Below are 26,421 nucleotides of genomic sequence, written 5' to 3' on the forward strand. Positions count from 1 at the left end.
TATGCGGTCGATTTAAACAGTTCCAGTTCATTCCACAGCCAAGAGCGAAGCGATTCAAAAGGTTCGCCCGATCTAAGGGTTAATTGCCCAATCCGGAAAGCGCGGGGCGCCGGCAAGTAGCGAATAGGTAATCTTGACCTTCCATTGACTTGGCCACTAGTTGTCGAAGCTCGATGACCGAAAAGATGGAGGGGCAGCTCAGGACTTCTCTCGACTTTTGAAGAGACATTGGAATAGAAACCACAGTCTCTTGACAAAACGGGCAGTGAAGAGTATCTGAAGGGTGGGTAGGGTTCAGTTCAGTTCGATTACATAGAGAGAGGCGTGGTCACTCAGCCTCGGGCAGATGGAGAATCAGTAACTGGGTACCTGACTGGCCATGTCTCTCCGACTGTAGTGTACGCTGACGCTGGGGCTCCGGTTCGGCCGTCACCCCGCGGAGCCCTTGAAAGCAGGAGCAACCTCCAGGCGGGATGCATCCCCAATCCCAACCCGAGTCCCGTCCAGGTCCCAATGGCCCCAGAAAAGCCCAATGTTGCCAATGGCGGCCCTCCACAGTCCACAGTGGTCCCCATCCCGAGCCAGGTCATCCACACGTCCGACCCTAGCAGTGTGCCAGTGGCCCAGCCGTAGTCAGTCAATCCGTACATCATTCACGGTTACATCCTCTATCCATGCAGCTCTCCATGGCCTTCTCCACGCTGCGACTGGTGCCTCATAATACAAAAGCGCATCGGCCCCCGTCCTGCCATCCCGCTGTCCCCCCCTTCCCTCTGCCTGCTGTACCTGTACACCAACCTGTCCTGCCTGTTGTCCTCTCCTTGTTCCTCGTTGCCCTTTTTCTTATCCCAATCTCCTCTCTTTGGTTTGCGAAACCTTGGCCTCCCGTCAGCTGGCCACCGTGATCCATTCACTGCTCTGCCTTGTCTTGCGTCCTTGATCGAGCCTTTTCAGCACCGAATCCGCCTTGCTTGGAGCTGCTTCTACCTCGCATCCTGTTCAGCGAAGCGCAACAATCTGCTTGCGACCACCAGCACAGACACTTCACATCTATCATTACCAACCCAGAACAACCACAACACAGCTACCATGTCTGGCAGCCCCGATTCTTCCGCGGCAGTAGTGCCCGAGGCTCACGTTGTTGAGACCTACCGTAAGTTCCCAAGTCCCCTAGAACTCCAATTGACCGCGCAGGCTGGCTGTCAGGAGATGCAATGCGCTCGGAAGACTCTCGTCAGGAGATTGGAGACTCCAACACGAGTTTCGGCTGGCCGCGGAGTTGCACCGAACAAGCCAGCAGGGTCTCGAGTCAGGCAATTTGCTAACCTTGGAACTATCACTCTAGAACCCCCTAAGGAGATGCTTGAGAGTATGTCACCTCCAAAAAAAAAGTCCCAATTCGCATTTTCGTAACCCATGGTGGATGCCGCCCCCAACCGAAGATTGTTGGGGTTGATCGGTTATTGTCACTGCGGGGAAACTCGCCTAGGGATCAGGGGAAAGGAACACGCGAAATGCTAACTGGTTAATCACAGACCACCCAAGCAAACATCATCTTGCCAGTGAGTAAACCCCGCCGCGCCGGTTTTCGGCGACTGCTGCGCTACGCACTCTTCCCCTTTTTATTTCCCCCTGCGTCCAACTCCAAGTTGTCGGGTCCACGAACCCCTCATCTAGTCCAACACGCCTACCGGATACGGGATCCGAGCCATTGATCCAATTCCTTTGTGCTTGAGCTAACATGACTTTGCGCCAGACTTCGAGGAGTACCAGAAGTTGTACAAGCAGTCCATCACCGAGCCCAATGTGTTCTGGGCTGAGCGCGCCCGCGAGCTCCTCACGTGGAGCAAGGATTTCCAGACTGTCCACAGCGGTTCCCTCGTCAACGGCGACAACGCTTGGTTCGTAGAGGGCGAGCTCAACGCCTCGTACAACTGCGTCGACAGACACGCCCACAAGGACCCCAACAGAGTCGCCATTATCTACGAGGCCGACGAGCCCGGTGAGGGAAGGAATGTCACCTATGGCGAGCTCCTCAGGGAGGTCTCCAAGCTCGCTCATGTCCTCACCAACTTGGGCGTCAAGAAGGGAGACACCGTCGCCATCTACCTCCCCATGATTCCCGAGGCCATCGTTGCCCTTCTTGCTTGCAGCAGAATCGGCGCCATCCACTCGGTCATTTTCGCCGGTTTCTCCTCCGACTCCCTCCGCGATCGTGTCGTCGATGCCCAGTCCAAGGTCGTCATCACCACCGATGAGGGCAAGCGCGGTGGCAAGCTGATTGGCACCAAGAAGATCGTTGATGAGGCTCTCCAGCAGTGCCCCGATGTTCGCAACGTTCTCGTCTACAAGCGCACCGGCGCTGACATCAACATGACCCCCGGCCGTGATCTCTGGTGGCACGAGGAGGTTGAAAAGTACCCTGCTTACTACACCCCCGTACCCATGGCCTCTGAGGATCCTCTCTTCCTCCTCTACACCTCTGGTTCCACCGGCAAGCCCAAGGGTGTTGCTCACTCCACCGCTGGTTACCTGCTTGGTGCTGCCATGACCGGCAAGTACGTTTTCGACATCCACGACGGTGACCGGTACTTCTGCGGTGGTGACGTCGGCTGGATTACCGGTCACTCCTATGTCGTCTATGCCCCGCTCCTGCTCGGTGTCTCGACCGTCGTTTTCGAGGGTACCCCCGCCTACCCCAACTTCTCCCGCTACTGGGACATCATTGAGAAGCACAAGGTCACCCAGTTTTACGTTGCTCCCACTGCCCTACGCCTGCTGAAGCGCGCCGGTGACCACCACGTCCGCAACGAGATGAAGCACCTCCGTGTTCTCGGCTCCGTCGGTGAGCCCATCGCCGCCGAGGTCTGGAAGTGGTACTACGATGTTGTCGGCAAGGGCCGTGCCCAGATTTGCGACACCTACTGGCAGACCGAGACTGGCTCCAACGTCATCACTCCCCTTGCTGGCGTTACCCCCACCAAGCCCGGTTCCGCCTCTCTCCCCTTCTTCGGTATCGAGCCCGCGCTTGTCGACCCCGTTACCGGCGAGGAGATCCACGGCAACAACGTCGAGGGTGTCCTGGCCTTCAAGCAGGCCTGGCCCAGCATGGCTCGCACCGTCTGGGGTGCTCACAAGCGCTATATGGAGACCTATCTTCATGTGTACAAGGGCTACTACTTCACGGGCGACGGTGCTGCCCGCGACCACGAGGGCTTCTACTGGATTCGCGGCCGTGTCGACGATGTCGTCAACGTCAGTGGCCACCGTCTCAGCACTGCCGAGATTGAGGCTGCTCTGATTGAGCATCACTCTATTACCGAGGCTGCTGTCGTCGGTGTCGCCGACGAGCTCACCGGCCAGGCCGTCAACGCCTTCGTTGGCGTCAAGGAGGGTACCGAGATCAACGACGCTCTCCGTAAGGAGTTCGTCCTTCAGGTCCGCCGCAGCATCGGTCCCTTCGCTGCTCCCAAGGCCATCTACGTCGTCCCTGATCTTCCCAAGACTCGCTCTGGCAAGATCATGCGCCGTATTCTGAGGAAGATCGTTGCCGGCGAGGAGGATCAGCTCGGTGATATCACCACTGTAAGTTTCAGTCCACAATCCGGATAGCTGCATGCAAGGTACTGACAAATGGAACACAGCTCTCCGACCCCAGCGTCGTTGCCAAGATCATCGAGACCGTCCACGAGCAGCGCAAGTAAAGAAAGAGAAAGCCAAAAAAGAAGTAAAAAGCATATAAACCTATCTAATCTTTTTCTTTATTTCGACATGGGGCAGGGGATTTTTGGGAATTCATATACCACCAGGGCTAGCCTACTAGTACACTGCAAGTCAGTTGTCAGTAGTGGTAGTCAGTGTCCAGGAAAAAGGGCAAAAGGAGGGAAAGGGAAACGGGAATGACTATATATACCGGTTTTAGGACAAGGGAGAGGAAAGGAAGGACGCGCGGTCAGTGGTTGGACCGTCATATATGTCGTCTCAGGATGCAGGCACATTTGTTGAGAGAATGAGCGATGTTTTCTTTTTTTGGTTATGTCATACCATGGTACCATTTTTTACAACAGTATATCATTTTTTTCTTTTCTTGAGTTATTACATGTTCCTGGATACCTATTTTGGACAAAGATCAATAGATTACAGGTTTGCATCTACGTATGTACGTTTTCTCGGTCAACTTATTTGTGCCGTAAGTAGCCAGCAGAAGGCTTCCTCGTCTCTCTGACATGGAATATAAACAAGGTTGAATGTTATCACACCATGAAGTCAACAAAACCTTACCCCCTTACAGCAAGCACCAGAAAGAACACAATTGTTATCGGCGTTAAGGGGGTGGCTAGTGCCCATGCCATAACAAAACAAAACAAAACAAACCCCTTAACCACCTATATCAGCCTCACGAACGAGCCTCACGAACGAGCCTCACAAACAAGCCTCAGTCACCTACCTACCTCTACAATAACCGTGGGTGTGAGGTTAGCTCTCTGGCACGCAACACCCACGGTTATCATCCACATCCATATTTCGACCCAAGCCCAGCCCCAGCAAAGCAAAGCCTACCTCACAGGTAGGTAAGCGCGGCATGCCAAATCGATGGCGGTGAAAGACATACCTACCACGGCATCTTGCATGCCCATGCCCGCTTACATACATACATTTGTCCAGCTCGCCCACGCCCATCATTCGTCGACATCGTACAGCATTGCCCGCATGAAGGATTTCCGCAGGAGCAGCCGCGCTTATTCCCGATTCCAAGGGCTTGGCTTAGCTTACGTTACCGTTCAGCGAGCGCGGTTGGGTGGTGGGTGGCAGAGTAAAACAAGCACTGATAAGCCCTGACAAGCCCTGCAAAGCGTACGTGTACGTGTATAGAATCAGCGAGAAGTCAGGAAAGGCTGAGGATGGTTGATTGATTGCCCTTTGGGGTTGGATGTGATAACGACATTTTCTCAAGATCTTGGTTAGATGTGCGACAAAGTAATGGTTTGATATGACATGGGGTAGATACTTTGAGTCAAAGGCTCGAGATTTTGCCCAAAGGAAACGAGGCTAGACCTGAGCCTGAGTGCGGGACTGCTTTTAAAAACCCGGTATTGTTGAAGGTTTGTGGTCGTGGTCGTACGCTCGGCTATTTATAGGTCAGACGGACTCTCACAGTATGTGTACGTGTAAAGCTAATGTGTGCTAATGTAGTGCGATGTCGATACTAGTCTAGGACTCTAGGGAAGTCGGGTTGATATGTGCCGAATCCCGTTTCTGCAAGACATCATTTTTGGGCTCTCTCTTTTTCCGTTCTCATTTGTTTCTCTCTCTTTTGAACCTTTTGTTCTCTTCTTCGTTCAACTTGCCCAGCAAGGTACCCATATCTACTCGTCCGATTTCATATCGGACATGTTCACTGCCGGTGTCAAAAGCGTTACTAGGTGTTAGTGCTGCAACCTCACTGGTTGGTGCGGGAGGTCAGAGATCTGAAACGCAAGGGGGCACGGGGGAAACGACGGACCCAACGATAAAAAAAAAGGTGCCGTTCGTCACAACTTCACAGGGCTGGGCTAGTGACGGAGTGCTGACAGGCTTCGACGGGTTCGGCAGGGTATCTACACTAGGTGTGAACCATCGAACGGGTCGTGGATCATATTTCCATTGTGAGAGACCTTTATCATGGACCTACCGGAACTGAGTGAACGGGAGGGGAATTGCGATTTACAAACAAAACCGGTAAACGAAGATGTCCATTGACAAATTCCGTTTTTCGTATTTCGATCTTCAAAAATCTCGAAGATCCAGGTTTCGGTCGGTTGTCGATGCCGTTGCCGATGCCGAGACTTATGAAATTTAACGAGAGATCTCGCCCAGACCCTCAACTCTTTTCGCTTCGAAGATTAGTAAAGGACCTCGGTATGTTCGTCAGCAGATGTCTCGTAGACGCGTGGCGGCTAGGCACTAGTCTAGCTGGGCGCAATGTCTGGGCGGTAAGGGAATGGAATGGAAATGTTGTTCGGTGGAAAATGGAAGTTGTTCTCTCGCGCATATGGAAGTGCATCAAGACCACTGCACTGCAAACCAAGACCTGCGGGAGGCAAGAAAGACCAAGCCTGGCGCAGTCGGGCAGCCACAGAAAAATAACTTGTTGTCTCTCTTTTGGGCGTGCGTCCGCTGTTGCCCAGGTGGCTTCTTGAATACTGTACGCGCGGCCGTGGCTTTGACAATGGGAAAGGTGAGATGCTGTTATCCCCAAAAGGTCAGGTCGCTGATAAATGCTGAGATGAGATCTGTGAGCCGCACCTCACCCCCTTTCAATCATGTTGTTGCCGCAGCAGCGATAATGAAGTGGAATGATTCTGCTTGTGGTGTCGGGTCCCCGGCCGGGCGCTACCTAGCACAGTGCCAGGGACGTGTCACTTGTCCAGTCTTTCAATGGAGACGCTTGGGGTTGCTTGGCCTCATCTTGGCTGAGGCGCTGGGCGGCCAATTATAGGCCTTGGACTTTGCAGTTTCCCGCCTCCCTTCTTTTTGTTGCCCACCCACCTCAACCTGAGAACCCTCTTCATCGACTGGTCCAAGTCCCTGCTGCCCTCCTCCCGTCTCTCTTTTTGTCTTGTTCGTTCTTTCCTCTCACTGTTTGTAACTACAACCCACCACCACTCAGTAGTAATCACCACAGTATTCCCGGCCGCCGATTCATATCCTTTTTTTCGCTCGCTACGTCGGCTGTCGGCGCTGATTGATGCTCACGCAACCACTCCGACGGACCTCAACCTTTTGCACCGCCACCATCTTTTTCCAACTTTCCCCTCCACACGGGCGGCACCCTGGAGGTTAAGGTTTTGGGCATTCCCTCTTTTTCGCCATTCGTTTCTGCATCTGTCGATTATTGTTTACCGGGACATAAACTTTTCTCGCTTCCGTTTCCCAAACTTCAGCAGCTCTTCCTTCCAGGACCCGCCTGCCTCTCTTAATACATCGACCGCCAACAGCTGCTGTAAGAGGCATCCGACAACAAATAAGCAAACAAGCGGGGAAGAACTAGAACCGTTAAAGCAAACTACCTACTGCGAGTGTACACATATTTTGAATAGTTTGTGGATTTACCATAGCATTCATTTCCACGAAATTCTCGTCTCGCTCGTTTCTTGTCCATTCCAGGAATTAGTAGCCGATTTTTGCATTCTTTCGATGGACTACGGGCGGTGCGTATAGAAAGAACACTGTCTTTTAGAGCTGAAGCATGTTTGTTTCCAAGGCCTTCGCGGCCGTATTTGCTGCCGTTGCCCTGCTTGTCCAGTCTACTACAGGTATGTTCAATCGTCCTCTTCTTTTCCTTCGTCTGAACACCATCTGGCTAACATGGCTGGCCTGAAGCACATTCGACGGAGAGACTACCTCTATCATACATTAGCCGAGTCGACGATGCCGTGATCAACACGCCCTCGCACAGGGTACACTCCCAGTCAGCCTTCGACCTCAGCTTCTATCTCCACGATCGCCAGCAAAAAATTCGCTTTGTTCTAGAACCGAACCACGATATCCTTCCCGACGATGCAACAATACACATCCTGGGTGTTGATGGCAAGGTCAAGAAGATAGAAGCTATCGCCAGGGACGAGCACAAGGTCTTCAAGGGCACCACGTTTGTTCAAAGGGAAGGCATGACGGACGCAGACTGGAGGCAAGCGGGATGGGCACGAGTCTACGTTACGAAGGATGGAGAGCGACCCATCTTCCAAGGATCCTTCAGGGTAAACGGAGTCGACCATCACATCCAGACGAATACGAATTACAAGCAAACGATGATTCCAGGCGACCCCGAGATCGAGGCTGCGGAGGAAGAATACATGGTTGTTTGGCGGGATTCCGACATTATGATACCCGCACACACCGACCTGAAGCGCGACCTTGCGAGCATGGGCTCTTGCGCCTCCAACGAACTTGAGTGGAACAACGACAAGAACAACGGGGTCCTGCGGTGGACCGAGGAGGTGTTCGAGCATCAGAGCCGCTGGGCTGTCAGTCCGAGGATCCTTTTTGGACGACAGATGGATGGAACCCAAGGTGGAAATGGTGCTGGTGTTAATCTGCTAAACAGCATTGGCTCTACAGCCGGTTGCCCGACTTCGAAAAAGGTTGCCCTCATTGGCATTGCTACCGACTGCACCTACACGGCCAAGTTCAACTCGACCGAATCTGTAAGGCAAAATGTCATCGACATGGTCAACAAGGCGTCTCAACTCTTTGAGAGCTCCTTTAGCATCTCTCTAGGCATCCGGAACTTGACCATCAGCGATAAGGAGTGCCCGGCCACGCCTCCTGACAGCGCGCCCTTCAACATGCCCTGCAGCAGCGGTGCCACTATTACCGATCGCTTGGTGAAGTTCTCCGGTTGGAGAGGCAAGTCCAACGATAACAACGCCTACTGGACTTTGATGTCAACCTGCAATACTGGTTCTGCTGTTGGCCTTGCCTGGCTGGGCCAGGTCTGCCAAGTAGGCGCTGCGAACAGCCAGGACAATGAAACCGTCGCGGGTGCCAATGTCGTCGTCAGCACATCTACCGAATGGCAGGTCTTTGCCCACGAGTCGGGTCATACCTTTGGTGCAGTCCACGATTGCCTTTCAAACACGTGCACAAACGGCGACGCTAGAGAAAACAAGTGCTGCCCTCTTTCCACCACCACCTGCGACGCCAACGCTCAGTTCATCATGAACCCGTCCACAGACAGCCGCATCACGTCCTTCTCGGCCTGTACTGTCGGTAACGTATGCAGCTTCTTGGGCAGAAACCCCGGCAGAATGAGCTGCCTATCCAACAACAAGGACGTGGTCACCATCAGCGGTCAGCAATGTGGCAACGGCATCGTCGAAGCTGGCGAGGAATGCGACTGTGGTGGCGAAGAAGGGTGCGGAAACAACACGTGCTGCGACCCCAAGACGTGCAAGTTTACCACGAACAGCATTTGCGACCCAGCCAACGAAGAATGCTGCACCGACCAGTGCCAGTTCGCCGGCGCCGAGACCATCTGCCGCGCCAGCACTGGCCCTTGCGATCCGGAAGAGAAGTGCTCCGGCACCGGCGGCTCCTGCCCGGCCGACAAGACCGCCGACGACGGCACCTCGTGCGGTGACTCGCTCACATGTGCATCAGGCCAATGTACCTCTCGCGATCAACAGTGCAAGACGTTCATGGCGAACGAGGACACACACAACAAAACAAGCTCGTGCTCCAGTGACGGCTGCATGCTCGCATGTGAAGGTCCCATGTTCGGAGATGATCGGTGCTACACCCTCCCGCAGTACTTCCTGGATGGCACCCCTTGCGAGGGCGGCGGCAAGTGCTCCAACGGCGTCTGCGAGGGCGCCAAGCTCAGCAACCAGATACTCGACTGGTTCAGAAACAACAAGAACATAGCCATCCCCGTCGGCTGCGTCATCGGTGGTCTTCTCCTCATCGCCTTCATCAGCTGCTGCTGCAGCTGTTGTCGGCGCGCGCGGTCGAGGAGAGTACCTCCGAGGATGGCGCCGCCGCCAGATATGGGCCGCCATCCTGCGGGGTGGAACTGGGGTGGAGGTAGGAACGGCGGGCATGTTCCGTTGCCGTCGCAATCGGGACCGCTACCGCCGCAATCGTACCAAGGGCCACCGCCGCCATATCAGCGGGGACCGCCGCAGCCTCCGATGGGACATCCTATGGGCCAGGGACAGTTCCCGGGCCAAGGAGGAGATGGGAGGTATGAGCCGTTTAGGGAACAGCAGAGGGGATATGCTAGGTATGCTTGAGCGCTGCCGGGCCTATATGTGTGTGTGTGTGCGTGTACGTATAGACAGTGCTGTCTGTATGTGAGCGAGCGTATACGGTGTTTGTATATTGATGATAAATGATGACCCTTTTCTGTTTTTATACTTATTTCGAATAGATCAAATGTTTTGTCTAACTTAAGCTTGGCCACGCCAAATTTCGGGAGTTATTTGCGATTTGACTTTTGCGGATTGTGCCTATGAGAAATGGATACTGCCCCAAATTCCGCTGGCCGAGGCCCGGCAACTAACTGGTGTGCTCAACATGCTATGCACGTAGTTATATTATGAATGCCAACATCCTAGTGTCGATGTGCCTAGGGCTGCCCCCACGGTATCTCACCTAGGTAGCTTGCAACGGATCATCCCTACTCACGTCCCAGGAACTTACTACGAAGGGACCGTAGAGATCTTTCCATCGTGGGAGCCTCACATGTCCATTACCATAGTGGTGCTCAATATCGAAGTGGTTCTCTATAGGAGATACGATCGTAGTTATCTACCAACATGCACCATCTCGTCTGACGAGTGAGAGGATATCAATCGGGTCTTTTACTCACGTGGTAGGGTCAAAAAACTGAACAATCACCTCCCGTAACAAATCGTTCGTTACGGAGGCAACGGTAAAGAGCTTAACACAATTGGGCAGATTACGAGAAAAATTGACCGTTCTGGAACACTGAAATTGCATTTCCAGGTTGGTCTTACTATTGCTAGCGCAGTCGCCCCTGACATCTGACCCAAACCAGTTCAATTTTAACACCAAGCATTCGAGTCTGAAGAAAAGTTTTGCAACAAAATTGGCCTCCGGGTCTTCCTTTCCTCGATCCCTCCGTCCAGCACGTTCTATCTGGACCTTGAGGGCAAAAGTCTCAGCCGCCATGGAACCCTCACCCTCCTGACGGTACTCATCCTTCCCGCGTAATTAACAAGCATTGTCGATGTCCAAACCCACGGACTCTGCTTTCACCACTCCCGGCAAGGCGGAAATACCCTTAAAGCCCTCGTCGAGGATCCCCACACTTCCAAATGCTTAACGCAGACGCGGCAGAAACGTGGGTGATCTGGAAGTGTCCAGGCAGTGGTCCACCTGCAACACACCCATAGACTGCCTCCGAATACCAAGTACAAGTTCCATGGTGTTGGCCTTCCTCTGTTATCTCCGTTGAGGCGTCATCTCCAGGGGTTGGTGGTGGAATGAGACGGTTGCGGGGACGCGGCGGGCCGCTGCGGGGCACCACGGGGACTTAAGCCCACCCCGGGCCAGCTCCTTTTTTGGTGACTTTTCCTCGACTCTCGGCACATACATGGTCACATCGGCCTCCAACAGACGACCCCATCATCACCCTTCCTTTGTATCAAATCCTCATTAGAGCCAAGCCTGTAAATGTTGCTCCTACCGGCAATAATAAACGCCGCCGCCGAGTGGGTAGATGCGACCGTCCCATTCAGGCACCAGGAGCTGGTTAGGGGTGTGAACAGGAAGATCCCTGCAGAGTTGGCGGCGTTGAGAGCGACCAGTTTGAATCGGCTTGCTGATAGTCCAACGCGCGAGATGGTGGAAAGGGAGCTATTTCACGAGATCAAAAACTACACCTTCGCAATGTAGGGGGTTTTTTGGACAAGTTCTTCAAGCCCGAAAGTTGGCGCAACGAACAGAAGGCGATGTTGGAGAAGATCAAGACAGCGCATAACAGAACGAAATGGACGGGCTTCCCGGCCACTCCTGATGAAAAGCCGGTCTAGGAATGGCTTTGCTCCCTGGAAAAGCGCTTCCTAGCTGGGGCACCGAACAAACTCCATACCACCGCATCTGCTCACCAGTTTAAAGAATGGAAAGGCCAGATGGATATATTCTTCCAAACGTCAACTACACAAGCGGGCATCCTTAATAATTACAAGAACATTCTAGTTGTTGGGGAGCAAAAGAAGTCATGCGAGAAAGGCAGGTTTAAGACGGATTTCCTGCAACTCACCCGCTACGTGCGCAAGGTATTCGCCGACCAGCCGACCCGTCGATTCGTCCACGCCTTCCTTCTCTGCGCCTCCAAGATGGAGCTCTGGATCTTCGATCGGGCTGGGGCGTATAGTTCCAGGTCCTTTGATATTCACAAAAAGGCGGACATGTTTGCGCGCGCTCTTGTCGGCTATGCTACGATGGATGCTGAGGCGATGGGCCGGGATACCTTTATTGAGCGAGTTATTGAGGGAGGAAGAAAAAACCGCTACATTACGCTGACCGGCACAGGTGGTCAAGCAACGAGAATCAGGTTGAATAGGGCAATGTATAGCCAGAAGGCCATCGTAAGTCGCGGAACTACTTGTTATACGACCGAAAACAACAGCGTTGTCAAATTCGCTTGGGCATCGGGTAAACGAACGGCGGAGGTAGACTACCTAACGTAAGCAAAAGAAAAGGGTGTTAAAGAGGTGGCTGGAATAGTAGCGCATCATCGAATCACTACCATTGCAGAAATACGGAAGGGATTGCAATTCTCAAAGCCTCACCCGTTTCTGAACGGGGGAGACGACCCTTCATCGACTTCAACAAGCACAAATAGACCGGGATACAAGCACAAATTATCGTCCGATGCCACTAACAACACCGTATCCAGATCTAATAAGAAGCAGCGATCCGATAGCCAGAAGGTAATTCGAAAGCTGAGCATCCAGCCGTCGTCATCAACAAGCAAGATCAAGCCTACCCTATCTACGCCTAATGAGGAACTATGGAAAGATCGGATCTATTCCTGTCTCGTCATCTCACCTGCCGGTCGCGTCATCGGTGAGTTTACCAATATCAAGCAACTGCTAGAATCAATGCGAAATGCGATCAAGGCGTACCAATCTCTCTTCGTCACTGGCAATATTCTCCACGGCAATATCTCTCCAAACAATATCGGCCACACATATTGTTATGACCTCGAATCGTTTTTTATATCCTTCTTTAGATGTGTGGGCGCCAATCATAGCATAACGGATTTTCTGGCAACAAGAAGGCGCCTCAGGAGAGCGTTTTTCAACGATGGGAGATCGGAAGTTTCAGTCAGATTGCTATGAATAAGGAAGGCGACATGTCCGATACTTTTAGAAGGATTCTGGAGGAGTTTCCAGAGAAGCTCAAAGTTTTGGAACCGCTTTGTTGGAAGATTAGGGATATTCTTTTTCCTTATCACGAAAAAGGAATCATTATCGGAACCCCCGAAGGAGATCCAGAGCAGCTCTACAGACCTATCATAGCAGCTTATGATGAGGCCATCAGCGAGCTATAGAGATTACAACAGATAGGGAGAAAGGCGATAGAACGGGTGGTTAATTTTAACCTAGACCTTGCTGTCAGAAAGAACCGAGAAGGTGCCTCCGGAGCAAAGGGCATGACCCGCATGTGATCACACTTCATGTCCATACAAAACGGAGGAACCGGAGCACATCATCGGTCATGTGGAGGGTAAAATCGACCTGGACATGGATGATGTGCGATGGGAATTGGAAGACAAATTGTTTGGCGAGGCGCAGGAGCTTGTGATGGAGAAGACGGAGGAGCAGCAGTCGCAGTTGTGGGCCGACATGTGGGACGACTTGATGGAGGAGATGCGGCGGGAGATCAAAGAGAAACTGATGGCCGAACTGAGACGGGAGTTGGTAACAGAGGTCAAGACGGAGCTATTCAAGAACATGGTGCAGGCGATGATGAGGGTGGCGTGCAACAAGAAGGCGCCTCAGGAGAGCGTTTTTCAACGATGGGAGACCGGAAGTTTCAGTCAGATTGCTATGAATAAGGAAGGCGACATGTCCGTTACTTTTAGAATGGTGCTGGAGGAGTTTCCAGAGAAGCTTAAAAGTTTTGGAACCGCTTTTGTATGAGGATCAGGAAAATTCTTTTTCCTTACGGCAAAGATGCAAGTGTAAACATTGGAGCCCCTGCAGGAGAGCCAGACCAACTCTACAAGCCTATCATAGCAGCTTATGATGAGACCATCAGCAAGCTCTAGAGATTATTGTTGTGGGGGAAGAAAGGCGATGAAAAGATTGGTTGGTTGTTATTCTGGTTGTAGAAGGTAGGAGCGACATTTGCAGGTTTGTCAAGCCTTGTCGTTGAATTCTTTGCTTCACTCTTTTCACATCAACACAACCACCCCATCTTCCCACTACATACAACCGTCGTCCTTTCTTCCGTTCTTGATTCCAGCCGTTTCAAAATGGAGGTGCTTAAGAGCGAAATTGAATTAATCAAACGCCAAATCCAACACTGTTACGAACTGATAAGCGACGGACACGGGCCAACCAAGCCACCAGTGCACCGAAGGGCTGGGTCGTGTAATCATGACAGGGGAAGCGGCAGGCACAGGCTCACGAGTCGAGCCAGGCCCATAAGTCGAGTCAACACCCTAAAGGGGGTTCACAACTTCGTGAACCACCGGAGCCAGATATCTCGCAGAGGGCGAGGAGGTATAAAGGGACGACTGGGGAACTCAGATTGTCTCATTCCACGTGACCCTTCCTTCTGTTGGTACTTATCTACGTGTGGCCAAGGGCAGTATTCTGGGCTTGGAACAAAGAGTTCAATTCAGCTGATAATCTTCTTTGGTCTCGAAGGCCTTGAGGATCTTCTCAACCTCCAAGAGAGGGTAAGACTTCAAGGCTTTCTTATACCAAAGGGAATTGGTACGTCCTTGAGGTACGTATCGAGCCTTGTCGCGTTTGTTTGTTTGTTATATTTTACGTCTACTTCCGCCTCCCGTAGGGCATGAGATGTGCCACATCGGTGAATCTAGCGTACAAAAATTGACCACCGAAACCATTAATCCGAGAGCAACCCGAGGCCTATTACCAGTGTAAATCATGTGTTGTCCGTAGCGTAAACGCGGCCCAACACCTCCAATCGAATCGCCCAGTGAGCGAGCCGCCAGTATGTGACGGGACCCGTAGAGCTAAGGAAAGGACAAAAGAAAGGGTAAAATTACTTCTCTCCGCTCTCGCTCTCCTCCTCCCGTAAGACCTCCTCCCGTCTCTTTACACGGTGAACCAGCCTGTCCAAGTCCACCGTGACCCTCTCGATGTCGTGGCCGTGGCCAACCTCCACCCCTTCACTCCGTAAAAACCCCGTAAGGTTGTCAGCGGTGCCCCAGTTGTCGATGTGCTGTTGCCAGAGTGACTGGCGCCATGTCTTTCTCGTGCAAGTCCGTGAAAAGAAGTGCGAGGTCTGGATCCTAGCGATGAAGCGCTGCCAGTAAATCCCTATAGCAAGGGAGAGATTCTCCTGCGTAGCTGCTTCGCCTGTGACTAGGGAAATCACATATGCCTTCCTACAGTGGAAGAGGTGAAAGGGGGTCTTCCAGCTGCTACAATAGCATGTCCGCAGCGCGCCCTCTTGCTCGAACCTTTCATGATAGTTCTTGAAATCACCGTGGCCAGACCTGGCCGCGAGGAGGTGTGTAAAGACCGTCTGTCCAACTCTTTTAGTTCGTCGTTAGGCTTCAGGGAGACCCCCAGCCGGTAGTCTGCATAAGACTCTGGCTTGTTCGCGGCCCACCATGCCTTGAAATCCGTACGCGCCTCCCTCTTAGCAAGCCGCCTTGAGTGCGCAAGGGTAGCCAAGCCTTCATTGACTACCTCTCCCCCTTCAGCACCTGCCTTAGCAAGCTCATCAGCAATCTCGTTGCCCGTGATGCCTTTGTGGCCAGGAACCCAGCGGGGCAAATGTCCGTGTGACGAAGGAAAGGAGGATGTGTGTGGAGGACTGGCTATATGGGCAAGAGCCCGGACAAGCCCAGTCCGTGTGCGCGGACGTGCATTGTGACAATGTCACAGGATAACCCGGTAACAACTGGGCAGTCACGGTTAATCCCGTAGCATCTGGACCGCACAGGACCTGTAAAAGGAGAGTCAAAGGATGGAATAGTTTTGCTTCTTCAAAATGACATACGTCATCTTGACAACAGCAGAAGGTACCATAATCTACAGAATTCCTATAAATTTTCCTATCCTCCCAAACCCTTCTGGTGGCACGCTAGGAAAAAGAAATAAAGAGAAAGGAATTGAGGATGGTATGGAATACATTATATGTCTCGTGAGAAGCCAATAAACCAAACTAGTCCGGATACGCAGCCGATGGATATCATCCGTCCCTGGACATTATATGCACCCGGTCGGTAATTCGGTGGTAGCCAGAGTACGTTCTGGCCGTTGCAAGTCATCCAAGACGCATCTTGTCCTAAGCCATAGCTATGGCTTTCTAAATAATCTAGCACAATTTGGCTTTCGGTAGTTTCTGTAACTATGTTAATACGTCCAATGTTGGTATGTAGGTAGCGACTAGTAGAGTCAAACGAGATATCGGTTATCACAGTACTAGTAGGGATTGTTTGGAGGCAGCTCCCCAACGCCGGATCCCAGATCTTGATCGTTTGGTCCCCTGAACCGGATGCCAGCCGCTGGCCATCCGGCGAGAAGGCCATGGAGTAAACCAAGCCGCTATGGCCTTCGAGGGTTTGGAGGCAGCTCCCCGACGCCGGATCCCAGATCTTGATCGTTTTGTCCCCTGAACCGGATGCCAGCCGCTGGCCATCCGGCGAGAAGGCCATGGAGTAAACCAAGCCGCTATGGCCTTCGAGGGTTTGGAGGCAGCTCCCCGACGCCGGATCCCAGATCTTGATCGTTTTGTCCCCTGAACCGGATGCCAGCCGTTGGCCATCCGGCGAGAAGGCCACGGAGTAAACCAAGCGGCTATGGCCTTCGAGGGTTTGGAGGCAGCTCCCCGACGCCGGATCCCAGATCTTGATCGTTTTGTCCTCTGAACTGGACGCCAGCCGCTGGCCATCCGGCGAGAAGGCCACGGAGTGAACCGAGCCGCTATGGCCTTCGAGGGTTTGGAGGCAGCTCCCCGACGCCGGATCCCAGATCTTGATCGTTTTGTCCTCTGAACTGGACGCCAGCCGCTGGCCATCCGGCGAGAAGGCCACGGAGTGAACCGAGCCGCTATGGCCTTCGAGGGTTTGGAGGCAGGCATTCCAGTCTAATTCCACAGCGGGCTTCTTTTGAATCCATTCAGGCTCTTCTGTGCTGAAATTTCTCTTCATCAAGCTTTTTCTTGGAGCAAATACAAGCGCTGAGATGTATGCTTGAAGTGGAGCTTGCTCTATTATTGACTTATAAGACAGAGCAAACCGGTAAGCATCCCAAACAAGCTTTGATAACTGCGATTGATTATTACCTCCCTGCATCTTTAGTTAGACCAAGTTCCTAGTGCGGAGTTAGACTTGTACTTACTAACAGGCCCTCGAGCTTTCTAATAGCAACAACCCCCGTAGGCATAGCTTGGAGTAGACTTAGAGCTTCCAGCCAGTAAAGGTACTTCGTCTTGAGAAATGTATAGACAACCCCGTTGTCCTGTAAAAGATCATTCCGGTTTGTGTTCGTACTGGAAACCAAGTCGTATAGGTGATCAACCCAGTAGACGCACGAGTACCGCACCGTCGCTAGCGGGTCCGGATTCGGTACTTGCACCTTGTCGCTCGGAAATCCCGGTGCGGTTAAGCTGTATATGTCGCGTCGCAGTGTTGTAGACATGACATCAAGTGACCTTGAGAAGATGGTGTAGTTCACATCTTCTTTCCCAGAAGGAAAAATCCACTTAAACGCCTCCTGAGAAGCTTGGTTGCCAGCTTTATCAGAGGCATTGCCAAGTAAAAAGTCCTTAGCTGATTGATGAACAAAATAGATGGTTCGTTCTCGTAGTGTTAGAAATGAACCACAAAGCCCTATAATCTCTTTTAGAGATTCAAGATCGTCGCAAATAACATCAGGCACCTCGACGAGAGTAGTTAGTTCTTGAAGGCTGATTGGCCGGCGAACAATTGCAACAACAGCAAGAATGCGCTTGCAGTAATCGGAATCCTCGGACTGGCTCATGTTCTCTCTCATCCGCGCATATAGAGCATCCAGCCCGGACGGAAATTTGCGTAGCATTTCTTCGGTACGCCATTTCTTAACCTCCGGGCCTGCAAGTACTTGGCAGACCAACGCTACCCAGAGGAACGTGTCCTGCGCGTTGGAGCAGAGGTAATCCTGAACGGTCTTTTTTGTCCTTGGATCATACTTCTTCAGCCCTGCTAGGTCATCCACCTTGTGCAGGATAAATGCATTGACAGCCGCTGCGACGAATTCCGCATTTAGCTCCAGGGAGACCTTCACTTTATCTGCGGCTTTCCCCAACCGTTCCTCAATCTGCGGCCAATTACGGCTTGAGACAATCCACTTGATTCGAGATCCAGATGATGATTGCTGAGCAATGAAATCGAGAAGTTGCAGCAGGTCTGTTGAAACGCACTCGTCAAGCGCGTCAATGACTAGGTAGGTCGTTCGGAGGCTTGAGTCTTGTGAAATATTGGTGAAAATATTCGATAGGGCGACCCAGGTATTTGCATCTTTGAACAGATTCTCGCCTGCACGGTCATACTCCTTCCGCACGTGTGAGAGGACAGATGGCTGCTGCTCAATAAGCAGGTAGATCAGGCCGCGCAATACGGCGGCTGCATTATTGATGCGATAGTCGGTAGCCTGGCAGAAGAAGTAGGCCACATTGCAATGGCGTGCGTTGGCAGTATTGCCTTGATCCAGCTCATTGATGATGCCGCACAGCAACATAGTCTTCCCTTTGCCGGGGTCGCCCTTGATCCAGAGCAGTCGGTGCTGTGGGTCGTCACGCCATTGTTGAAAGTCAGCGTTGTCGAGGACCCAACGATACGAATCTTGCAAAAGGCCACCTTTGGTCTGTTCGATACGGGTTTTATCGTGGTGAGGATTGGTAAGGTACAGGTGATTCAAGCATTGCTGGTCCTTCTCTGACATTTGTTGTCTAACGAGCTGCTCGAGATGAGACGTCACTTGCTGATTTGTGTATGTTTGGGCGTCGTTTTGGAAGCGCTTCTCGGCGTCTTGGATAGCCCCCAAATCAGCTTTCCAGTCATCAAGCGTGATTATATCCCGTAGAAAGACTAAGCCGCGGTTGCGATAATAGGCATAAACACTCTTAATCTGATAAGAGAGGAGCACTTTGTAGAGGTCAACAATTTGGTTCTCCAATTTGTCTTTCATTCCATCAAGTTCGCTGATGTTGTTGGTGGGATCCCTGAGAAGGTTTGTCGACAAATTCCAGTACCAGTCCATTCTCTTAACAACGTAGTCGATCCCTTTGCGGTTGGCTTCGGTCGCGGTTACAGGATTGATAAACATCTATAGAAGTTAGTATGTGAAGTATCGCGCTCTAAATAGACGTACCTCTAAAGCAATACAAATACCAGTCCAAGCAAGCGCGGCTTGGGGCACGGCCTGGCTTGCCGCACTTATAATGTTCTTTGCGGATAGAACAATATCCACGGCTACACCAAGGCTTTCTTTCACCTTAGCTTCCTTCTTAGTCTTGGCTAGGCCGGCATCGATAAGCTGAGTCATTTGGTGGCGTCTGTCCGAGTTGTTGTTTTGGGCGATGATGTTTGGCTGAGACTCGATGTTCGGCTGAGACTCGAGCACCATTGAGTTGGAGCTATTTAGTAGCTGTCGAGACAATATCTTCTCATATGCGCCCACCAATTCGGCCTCTTCTTTTTTGAGTTCATTATAGGCACGGTCCCAGAGTTGTACGGGTAAGCTGGCAGTAGTGTCATCTGTGCTGGCGGACGTCTCTGTGCTGGTGGGATTGGTAGCGGGAGCAGCTGGGAGGTAAACAGTGGTATCTTCCGTACTGGCGGATGTCTCTACGTCGGCGGAATCGGTAGCCGGAGCGGCTGGGAACTGGAGGGCGGAGGTAGAGGTAGCGGCCGGGGTTTGCTGTATAGGCGTCGACTCAGGCAGAGGTGCAGGACGAGACTGCCCTTGGTCCTTAGAACTTTTCCTATCCTCCGCATTTCTGTGTCGCTTGACATGCGTCTGGAACCATAAGCGCAGTCGTCGAAGCATCGTAGCTTTGAGGAAGGAACGTCTTGACTGTGGTGAGGATGCTATGGTTGATGTTCAATGGATCGAGTTTATGAAACTGCAGGGAATTCCTCTCTCCTGCCATCTAGGACAAAAAAAGGAAAAGAAACTAGAACACTGTAATTTCTCGAGGGTCTGAGGGAGCATAGGGCTCTGCGTTGTCACCTTGTTAGGCGCAAGATGGCTGGCGGCTTTCTCCCAATCACACTCCAATTGCCTGGGTTGGGTGAGGGTCTACAGGGTTGGCAACTGTATGCCAATTAGCAGGATGTGGCGCGGGAAGCGCTGTAAATCCGAATGGAACCTGCCAATTACAGTAGAGCCTAGGCTGCCAGTGCTGTCAACAACCAAGTCGTTGCAATAACCAGTGTCCTTGAGCGGACAATGTATTGATTCTTCTTTTTCATTTTCTTTGGGAGCTATGGCCGCGACTGAGAATTGTGCTATATACCTATACCGCGGATATTGCACTTTGACAAACGTTAACGGGGCTAGCCGCAGTGTCAGGACGGCCAACTTGTCTCGTAATCGGCCCAATTATATTCATCTTTTTAGCGCCGGCTCCCCACTCACTGTCTTGCCTCAACGATTATGGATATGGGAGGTGGTTGTTCAGTTTTTTGACCCTACCATGTGATTAGAAGATCCGGTTCATATCCTTCCAACTCCCATACATAAGCTGACCCTCACCGGCGTATCTGTGGGAGAGCGGACGGGATCCCGAGTTTTCCAGTGGGTATGGTCGTGGGTATCATTTCGTAAGCGATCTGTACCTTATGAATGCCCCTCCTGCCTCCTTTCGTTACAAGAAGTGGTTTGGTGAAGGGTACTATTTGTTATCGTCGTCAATGTATCTCTCTCCGGTTGGCTCCCTATACCCTATAGTCCTCTCATAGTATTTAGCGGAACAGAGCCACGGCTCACAAGAAGAAGTGTAAATGCGTACCACAATTGACCTAATCTCATGCATATCCCGGATAAACTTGCTACCTATCCAAAATAAGGCACATACTTGGACCAATTCGGCACCACGAATGCCGAGTCAGGAAGATGAGCGAGATTGACAAAAGAAATGACGACCAAGTAGCTCCTAGCCAGAACGTAGAGCGCGAGAAGCCCGGTGACGGCAAGATCATAGCATATCTTGACGAGGAAGAAAACGACCACCTGGAGGACGACGAGGGCTGCGAAAACACCTCGCACAAGCGCACCCAGCGGCCCTATGAAAGCCCAGAACTTTCTTCCCGCTAACACACCTAGCACTCTCATTGCTTTTCCGTAGAACACATTGGGCGCTCCGTACACCTCCACGGTCAGATCCAGCATCTTGGCGGGCTCCAATCAAAAAGGGTGGGAATTTGGCCCGGACTGATAGAAGGACCAACAAAAAGGAAGTACAAGTAATGGCCACACTGGAGACCCTTCAGAGAATCTTTTCGAGGTCAGAAACAAATGGGGCATTCCATGCCACGCAGTGAAGTCCGCCGTAGATGAGTCCAAAGAGGCCGAAGCCGACGTAGAAGGTGATGTGTCGGTCACTGGAGACCGCTCCATATGTATGAAGCAAAGGAATGTTTCGTGCCCGATCAACTAGAAGGTTCTTGGCGACGTTGTTGAGGCGGCCGTATCCGAGAGCTAGCTGCCAACGTCGAACATCGGAATGGGCGAGCTGTAAGTGGACAGGAGGAAGGCCAGGGGCAGTCGCAGGTGTGTCGGTGTTTGTATCCGGGGTGGCCGGACTAAGTACATGTTGAACGTCTGTCCATCCGCCGGAGTATTTTCCACCTGCCTCCAACACCTCAACTTCGCCTTGGGGGGGGGGGGGGGGGGGGGGGGGGGGTAGGCAGAATGTAGGTTGTGTGATAGTGGCATGGCCAAGAGACCGCTGGATGGGTTCAGAGATCTGCGTTAGTCGTCAACTACTTAGCCTGGACCTGAACGAGCGAAGGCATACCGAGTTGATTGAATGGATATTGGATGAGATGGGAGTGAATATCAGCTTACTTTTTTCGTCGATACAGATACCTAGAGGCAAAAGGGCTTGGGGTGAGAGCGAGTTCATAGTTCGTCGTAGGCTCGGGTTTGTAATGCTCATGCGTCCACCCTGTCAAGGGCAGTGCGGACGCAAGCACATCCGGAGGCACTTTTCATCCCACACAATGGACCCTGTGACGTCCCTTGTAGCTTCAGAATATTTGTACTCAACGTTGACCGCGAAAGCCTTCTCCTGTTCGTAAAAGTGAGCTGACTCTGCCACTCCATCCAGCTCACTGCGAACACACATGGCTGCGATGAGTCTCGGTTCGTTGTCCATGTTCACGAAGTTTATCGTATCTGGCTCAGCAATATCGAGAGGCTTATGCCACCACATGATGTAAATGAAGAGGGTGCAGGCGGCATGGCCAAATGTGTTGAGTTCTAGCAGGCTGATGGCTAGGCCCTGGGCAAAGCGATTCGGTCGAACGCTTTGCTGGAAAGAAGTTCCTGGCACTTCTTTGGTGATTCCGATCGTCGGTGTTTATCTCTAACGCAAAGCCTCCCATGACTGCCAGAAATCCATGGGCAATAGACCATGATTCGCAGGTGGAAGCCTGTGCACCACGAGAAAAGCGGAATATAAACCAAGTCAGCCTTGATATTATTCCATCAAATTGCCCAAAAACTGAGTTGTACCTACCTCCATGTCCTTCTCGCGTTGTTTTGACCTCCAGCTAGACAGAACACAGGTCCTCCACTTGCTCTTGTTTTTGGTTCAAGATAACCCATCTTTGTCGTTGTCTTTGGCAAATGGAGAGCTTGGATACCCCCATCTATCCCAAAAATTCATTTCTCTTGCGATGTTTCTGGCCTGCTGGTGCTGTCGAAAAGCGGTATATGCAATCTTTTGAATCTTAGCGAGTTGCTCAAAAACCACCCATATTATGCTCCTTTCCCCATGTACTACAGCGCGTGGACATGAGCTCACCTTACCAGTTCAGGAATTAGTAGACCCAAAAGCATCCAGCCAAATTTGCGCATGTACAGTCTCATCGCCCCTTCTTTGTGTCCAGGAACGTTGAGATGGATAGCCGTCCAAACGCAGAGGACAAGGGTGACGATACACGTGGGGAGAATTCTAAATGTCCCACGGGAATCAGGCTCACCAACCCATCTAGGGCTGGAAGAGTTGGTGAAACTGTGGCCGAAGATGTTTTGGCCCATTTGAGCCATCACGCCTGCAGTCGGTGTTATGAAAAGTGCTGAAGCGTTGGGGAGGATTGGAAGATGGACTGGTGTACTGAGATCCGTTCACAATGTTCACACAAGGTCCAGCATTGTGAGACAGACGTCCGGTATAAGTACTGGTTCGAATCGGAACCAGGTGCCGACTACGGTTAATATCCACGCTACCACCCGCAAGGCGGCAGTGCAACATGGCAGTGCTTACCGGGTCCTCGAGTGTAAAGGAACTTCGAAAAACATGGTTGAGGTAATCCATTGAGAGCTTCGTGGCCAGTCATATATCGGAAAGTTGGGGGCCATGACTGGAATGTTGGTGCACCGCGAATTCCGTTGAATGATGGCCGTGTTGCGGTAAGAACAGCACCGAATTTGATTTCTTCGAAGGACTGAAAGAATGTGGATGGGGGCGCCCAATGAAGTCTTACGGTCTGATTGCTCAATAGCTTTGAATCGGAGTGTCTAGAGGATGAGACTGTCGACTAAGAGAAGTGGAGGGTCTGCCTTTTAATTTCAACTTGCCCGCTTGGTGCAATCCCCGGTCTCTATCAGGCCGGTCCATCTTTCGTGCAATGCACCTTTCCGACAACGCCAAACCTCAATCCTGGACGTCACTTCTGTCTTATACCAAATGCGGCAGGTGGTGGTTGCAATATTATCTGCGCATGATATTATTGAGTCGGATTGTTGCAAGAGGTTAATGCATATACGAATGAATCCCTCGGTTCGAGCAATATCATGTGTCTACCGGGATATGATGCAAAAGCATCACACTCACATAGCCCCCTTCCCCAGAACAACATCCCACTCTTGCGCACTATCTCCGCCGCCATGGTCATTCACCCAAACCGAACTTGGCCTCTCTCGACATACAATGCAGTCGAGTCTCTACTTCATGAAATCAGTTTCCTCTGTTCCTCTATCTTCCAATTCTTCGTCCAGGGCTCTTGGTCTGACTGAGATGGCTCATCCGTCAGTCTATACTCTATCCGGACTTTCCCAGTCCCAAGCAACCGACGGCCGCGGTATATGATGTTGAGCGAAGTCACAAAAAGATGTTTTAAGAGACGCAGTGTTTGCAATAACTCGCCATGTCTTAAACCAGAGAAAATTCCCTTTCCGCCTGTTCTAAGACTGCCTGCTTCGTATGTAAAATCCAGGGATCCAGTCGCGTCTTGACGCGGATCTATTGGTGAGAACTTCTGAGAATCGTGATACTCGACGGCTTTGGCGTCGATGGGATCGGAGAAAATTGTGACAGTGTATTCTGGAAGGATGAAGTGCTGTTGTGAACAACAGGACGGGAGCTATCCCATTTTGCAGAACTGACTGTAAGTGCGCCTGCCTGGCATTTGCGTGATTCGCACCACCACGTATAACCCCATCGTCAATGGGATTACGTCTGTTTAGGTACAGTATTCGTATAAAGGTCCTCATGCGATATGATTTACAGTCCAATACTAGTTTGCCCATTAGCTCGAGACCTCCGGTGATCCTTCCTAGACATGTACATATCTGATCCATCCGTTTCACTCCGTAACAAAATCATGATCTTACACTATATATGCCTTCTTAGCCCCTAACGATACCTCTTTGATTCGTACTTAGCCATCAGATTCTGGTTCTGTGAGGTTTGTGACAATTTGAGATAGGTCTTCTGTAACATGATAGGAGTAACGAACTAACAAACAAACCAGCATTATGTTATTTCCTGAAGAAAAGCGGCCAACTAGCCAACTAGCTGTCCAAAGGGAAGCTGCAACTCATGTTGAGCGCCTCGAATTACTTCGCGTGAAGTTGAATAATTTTAAAACAGGTGCTATACGAAAAGCACGCACATGAATAAACGCAAGCCAGCGTGAACTCCCACAGATAGGGAGTAATACTAGGCTATTCTTTCACATACGACCATACCCACTGGAAAACTCGGGATCCCGTCCGCTCTCCCATAGATAAGCCAGTGAGGGCCAGACTAGTAGTTGGGTCGGTGACGACCAGCGAATCCCTGGTGTTGTATGTTTTTTTCCTTTGCCTTTTTTTATTCAACTTTTGGATGGTCTACAGTATTCTTCCTTTTTCTTTCGCCGTGCTTGGAGTCTCGTATGATTTTCCGTTGTACCATTCCATTTTTTTTTCTCTTATTAGTCGCAGTGAAGTCTGTACGTAAGCTCTCTTCACGTCTCCTCCTGATTACACAACGTCTCGCAAGATGCCAAAGGCAACAAAAAAAGGCTAGGAGGCCTTTCATTGGGACTCATCAGGCATTTTGCAGACATCACTTTCTTCTTGTTCGTGTTCTTGTTCTTAGTCTGATTCTTATTCATAGTGTTGTTCGCACAACATAGGTATAGTAAGTAGGACACATACATACAGGGGGCATAACACGGTGGTACTAAGGTATATGTAAAGAAGAAGCACGCACGGGTCGCGCGCTCGAAGGGGGGATATATAGCCAAAAAAAGACAAAGAAACAAACAAGCACAGAGAAAACGCAAAAGAAATCAACATTGCCCATCCATTCATCCAGTCCAATTGACCAGTTCCCCATCCCATTTCCTGGCATCCCATCGCTTCGTCCCAATGATCCTCTCTCTCTCTTTTGCTCACTCCCGTCCTTCCTAGTAAGGGGTGATGGGAGGGGGTGAGGTCAAAACCAACTTTGTTCATGTCATGTACGAAAAATCCGGATTCGCATCGATCTTCCGCTGCAGAGATATTTCCCTCTCCAACATGAGTTTCCGCTGCAACGTGCTCTCTCTCTCCAACAAGAGCTTCAGCCGGTGAAGCTGATAATGATGACTCCCGCCGCTTTTCCTCACTTTCTCTTTCCGTTCCTTTGCTGCTGCACCTTCTGACGACTCTCGTCCTCTTTGTTCCTTCATCTTCCCCTTGATAACGCTGCTGCTTCTTCTCTTCCTCCTCTTGACGGGTATCGTAAGTTTACTCTTGTTTTTTTTGTTCTTCTTCTCATTATCCATCAACCCGCAGCAATAGTCGGTGCTTCCACCACTACCGACACTCGTACCGGCAACACTGCCAGCACTACTGCGTAGTCTTCCACCACCGCCACCACTAGCAACACTGCCAGCGCGACTGCGCCGTCCACCGGCACTAGTAGTACTGACACGACTAGCACTACTCACAGCCCGCCTCCGTAGGCCACCACCAACACCACCACCAACACCACCACCACCCCCAACACTTCCGTGTAGACTAACACCACTACCAGAACGACTGCGCCGCCCCACCATGGTGGGCATGGTGGGCATGGTGGGCATGGTAGGCATGGCAGGCGTGTTCGCAGGAACGACCATCCCGCTGTTCACCAAGCCGTTTCCACACCCACACTTGGGGCCGCAGCAACACCCGCAGCTTTTCCGGCCACAGCAACCACAACCGCAACTCCGGCCACCCCCACCCATTGATGATAAACCAA

At 51.5% G+C, this 26,421-nt stretch overlaps 6 protein-coding genes across 6 annotated transcripts; 2 read left to right on the forward strand and 4 right to left on the reverse strand.

Annotated features, from left to right (window-relative positions):
* The first annotated feature begins 6,480 nt into the window (after positions 1-6,480).
* On the forward strand, positions 6,481-9,940 carry SMAC4_04208 (uncharacterized protein). Its single transcript, XM_003346728.2, has 2 exons — positions 6,481-7,295; positions 7,363-9,940. Exons 1-2 carry the CDS (start codon positions 7,229-7,231, stop codon positions 9,771-9,773), a joined length of 2,478 nt encoding a protein of 825 aa, XP_003346776.2. The 5' UTR covers positions 6,481-7,228; the 3' UTR covers positions 9,774-9,940.
* Positions 9,941-12,747: 2,807 nt separating this feature from the next.
* On the forward strand, positions 12,748-13,113 carry SMAC4_13807 (uncharacterized protein). Its single transcript, XM_066091628.1, has one exon. It carries the CDS (start codon positions 12,848-12,850, stop codon positions 13,061-13,063), a length of 216 nt encoding a protein of 71 aa, XP_065947162.1. The 5' UTR covers positions 12,748-12,847; the 3' UTR covers positions 13,064-13,113.
* Positions 13,114-15,693: 2,580 nt separating this feature from the next.
* Positions 15,694-19,928, reverse strand: SMAC4_12956 (uncharacterized protein). Its single transcript, XM_066091187.1, has 3 exons — positions 19,071-19,928; positions 17,061-19,025; positions 15,694-17,008 (listed from the first exon to the last, which is right to left on the reverse strand). The coding sequence occupies exons 1-3, from the start codon at positions 19,746-19,748 to the stop codon at positions 15,851-15,853; spliced, it is 3,801 nt and encodes a 1,266-aa protein (XP_065947163.1). The 5' UTR covers positions 19,749-19,928; the 3' UTR covers positions 15,694-15,850.
* Positions 19,929-21,189: 1,261 nt separating this feature from the next.
* SMAC4_04210 (uncharacterized protein) lies at positions 21,190-22,080 on the reverse strand (the record flags this gene model as incomplete). Its single annotated transcript, XM_003346730.1, has 2 exons — positions 21,190-21,505; positions 21,932-22,080. The coding sequence occupies 2 exons, from the start codon at positions 22,078-22,080 to the stop codon at positions 21,190-21,192; spliced, it is 465 nt and encodes a 154-aa protein (XP_003346778.1).
* Positions 22,081-22,518: 438 nt separating this feature from the next.
* On the reverse strand, positions 22,519-22,967 carry SMAC4_13808 (uncharacterized protein; the record flags this gene model as incomplete). The annotated part of the gene is made up of 2 exons (XM_066091629.1): positions 22,519-22,647; positions 22,737-22,967. The coding sequence occupies 2 exons, from the start codon at positions 22,965-22,967 to the stop codon at positions 22,519-22,521; spliced, it is 360 nt and encodes a 119-aa protein (XP_065947164.1).
* Positions 22,968-25,295: 2,328 nt separating this feature from the next.
* On the reverse strand, positions 25,296-26,299 carry SMAC4_04211 (uncharacterized protein; the record flags this gene model as incomplete). Its single annotated transcript, XM_003346731.3, has 1 exon — positions 25,296-26,299. The coding sequence occupies one exon, from the start codon at positions 26,297-26,299 to the stop codon at positions 25,649-25,651; it is 651 nt and encodes a 216-aa protein (XP_003346779.2). The 3' UTR covers positions 25,296-25,648.
* Positions 26,300-26,421: the final 122 nt, after the last annotated feature.

This window comes from Sordaria macrospora, chromosome 5 (genome assembly GCF_033870435.1).
Source record: "Sordaria macrospora chromosome 5, complete sequence".
In the NCBI taxonomy this organism is placed as follows: Eukaryota; Fungi; Ascomycota; class Sordariomycetes; order Sordariales; family Sordariaceae; genus Sordaria; species Sordaria macrospora.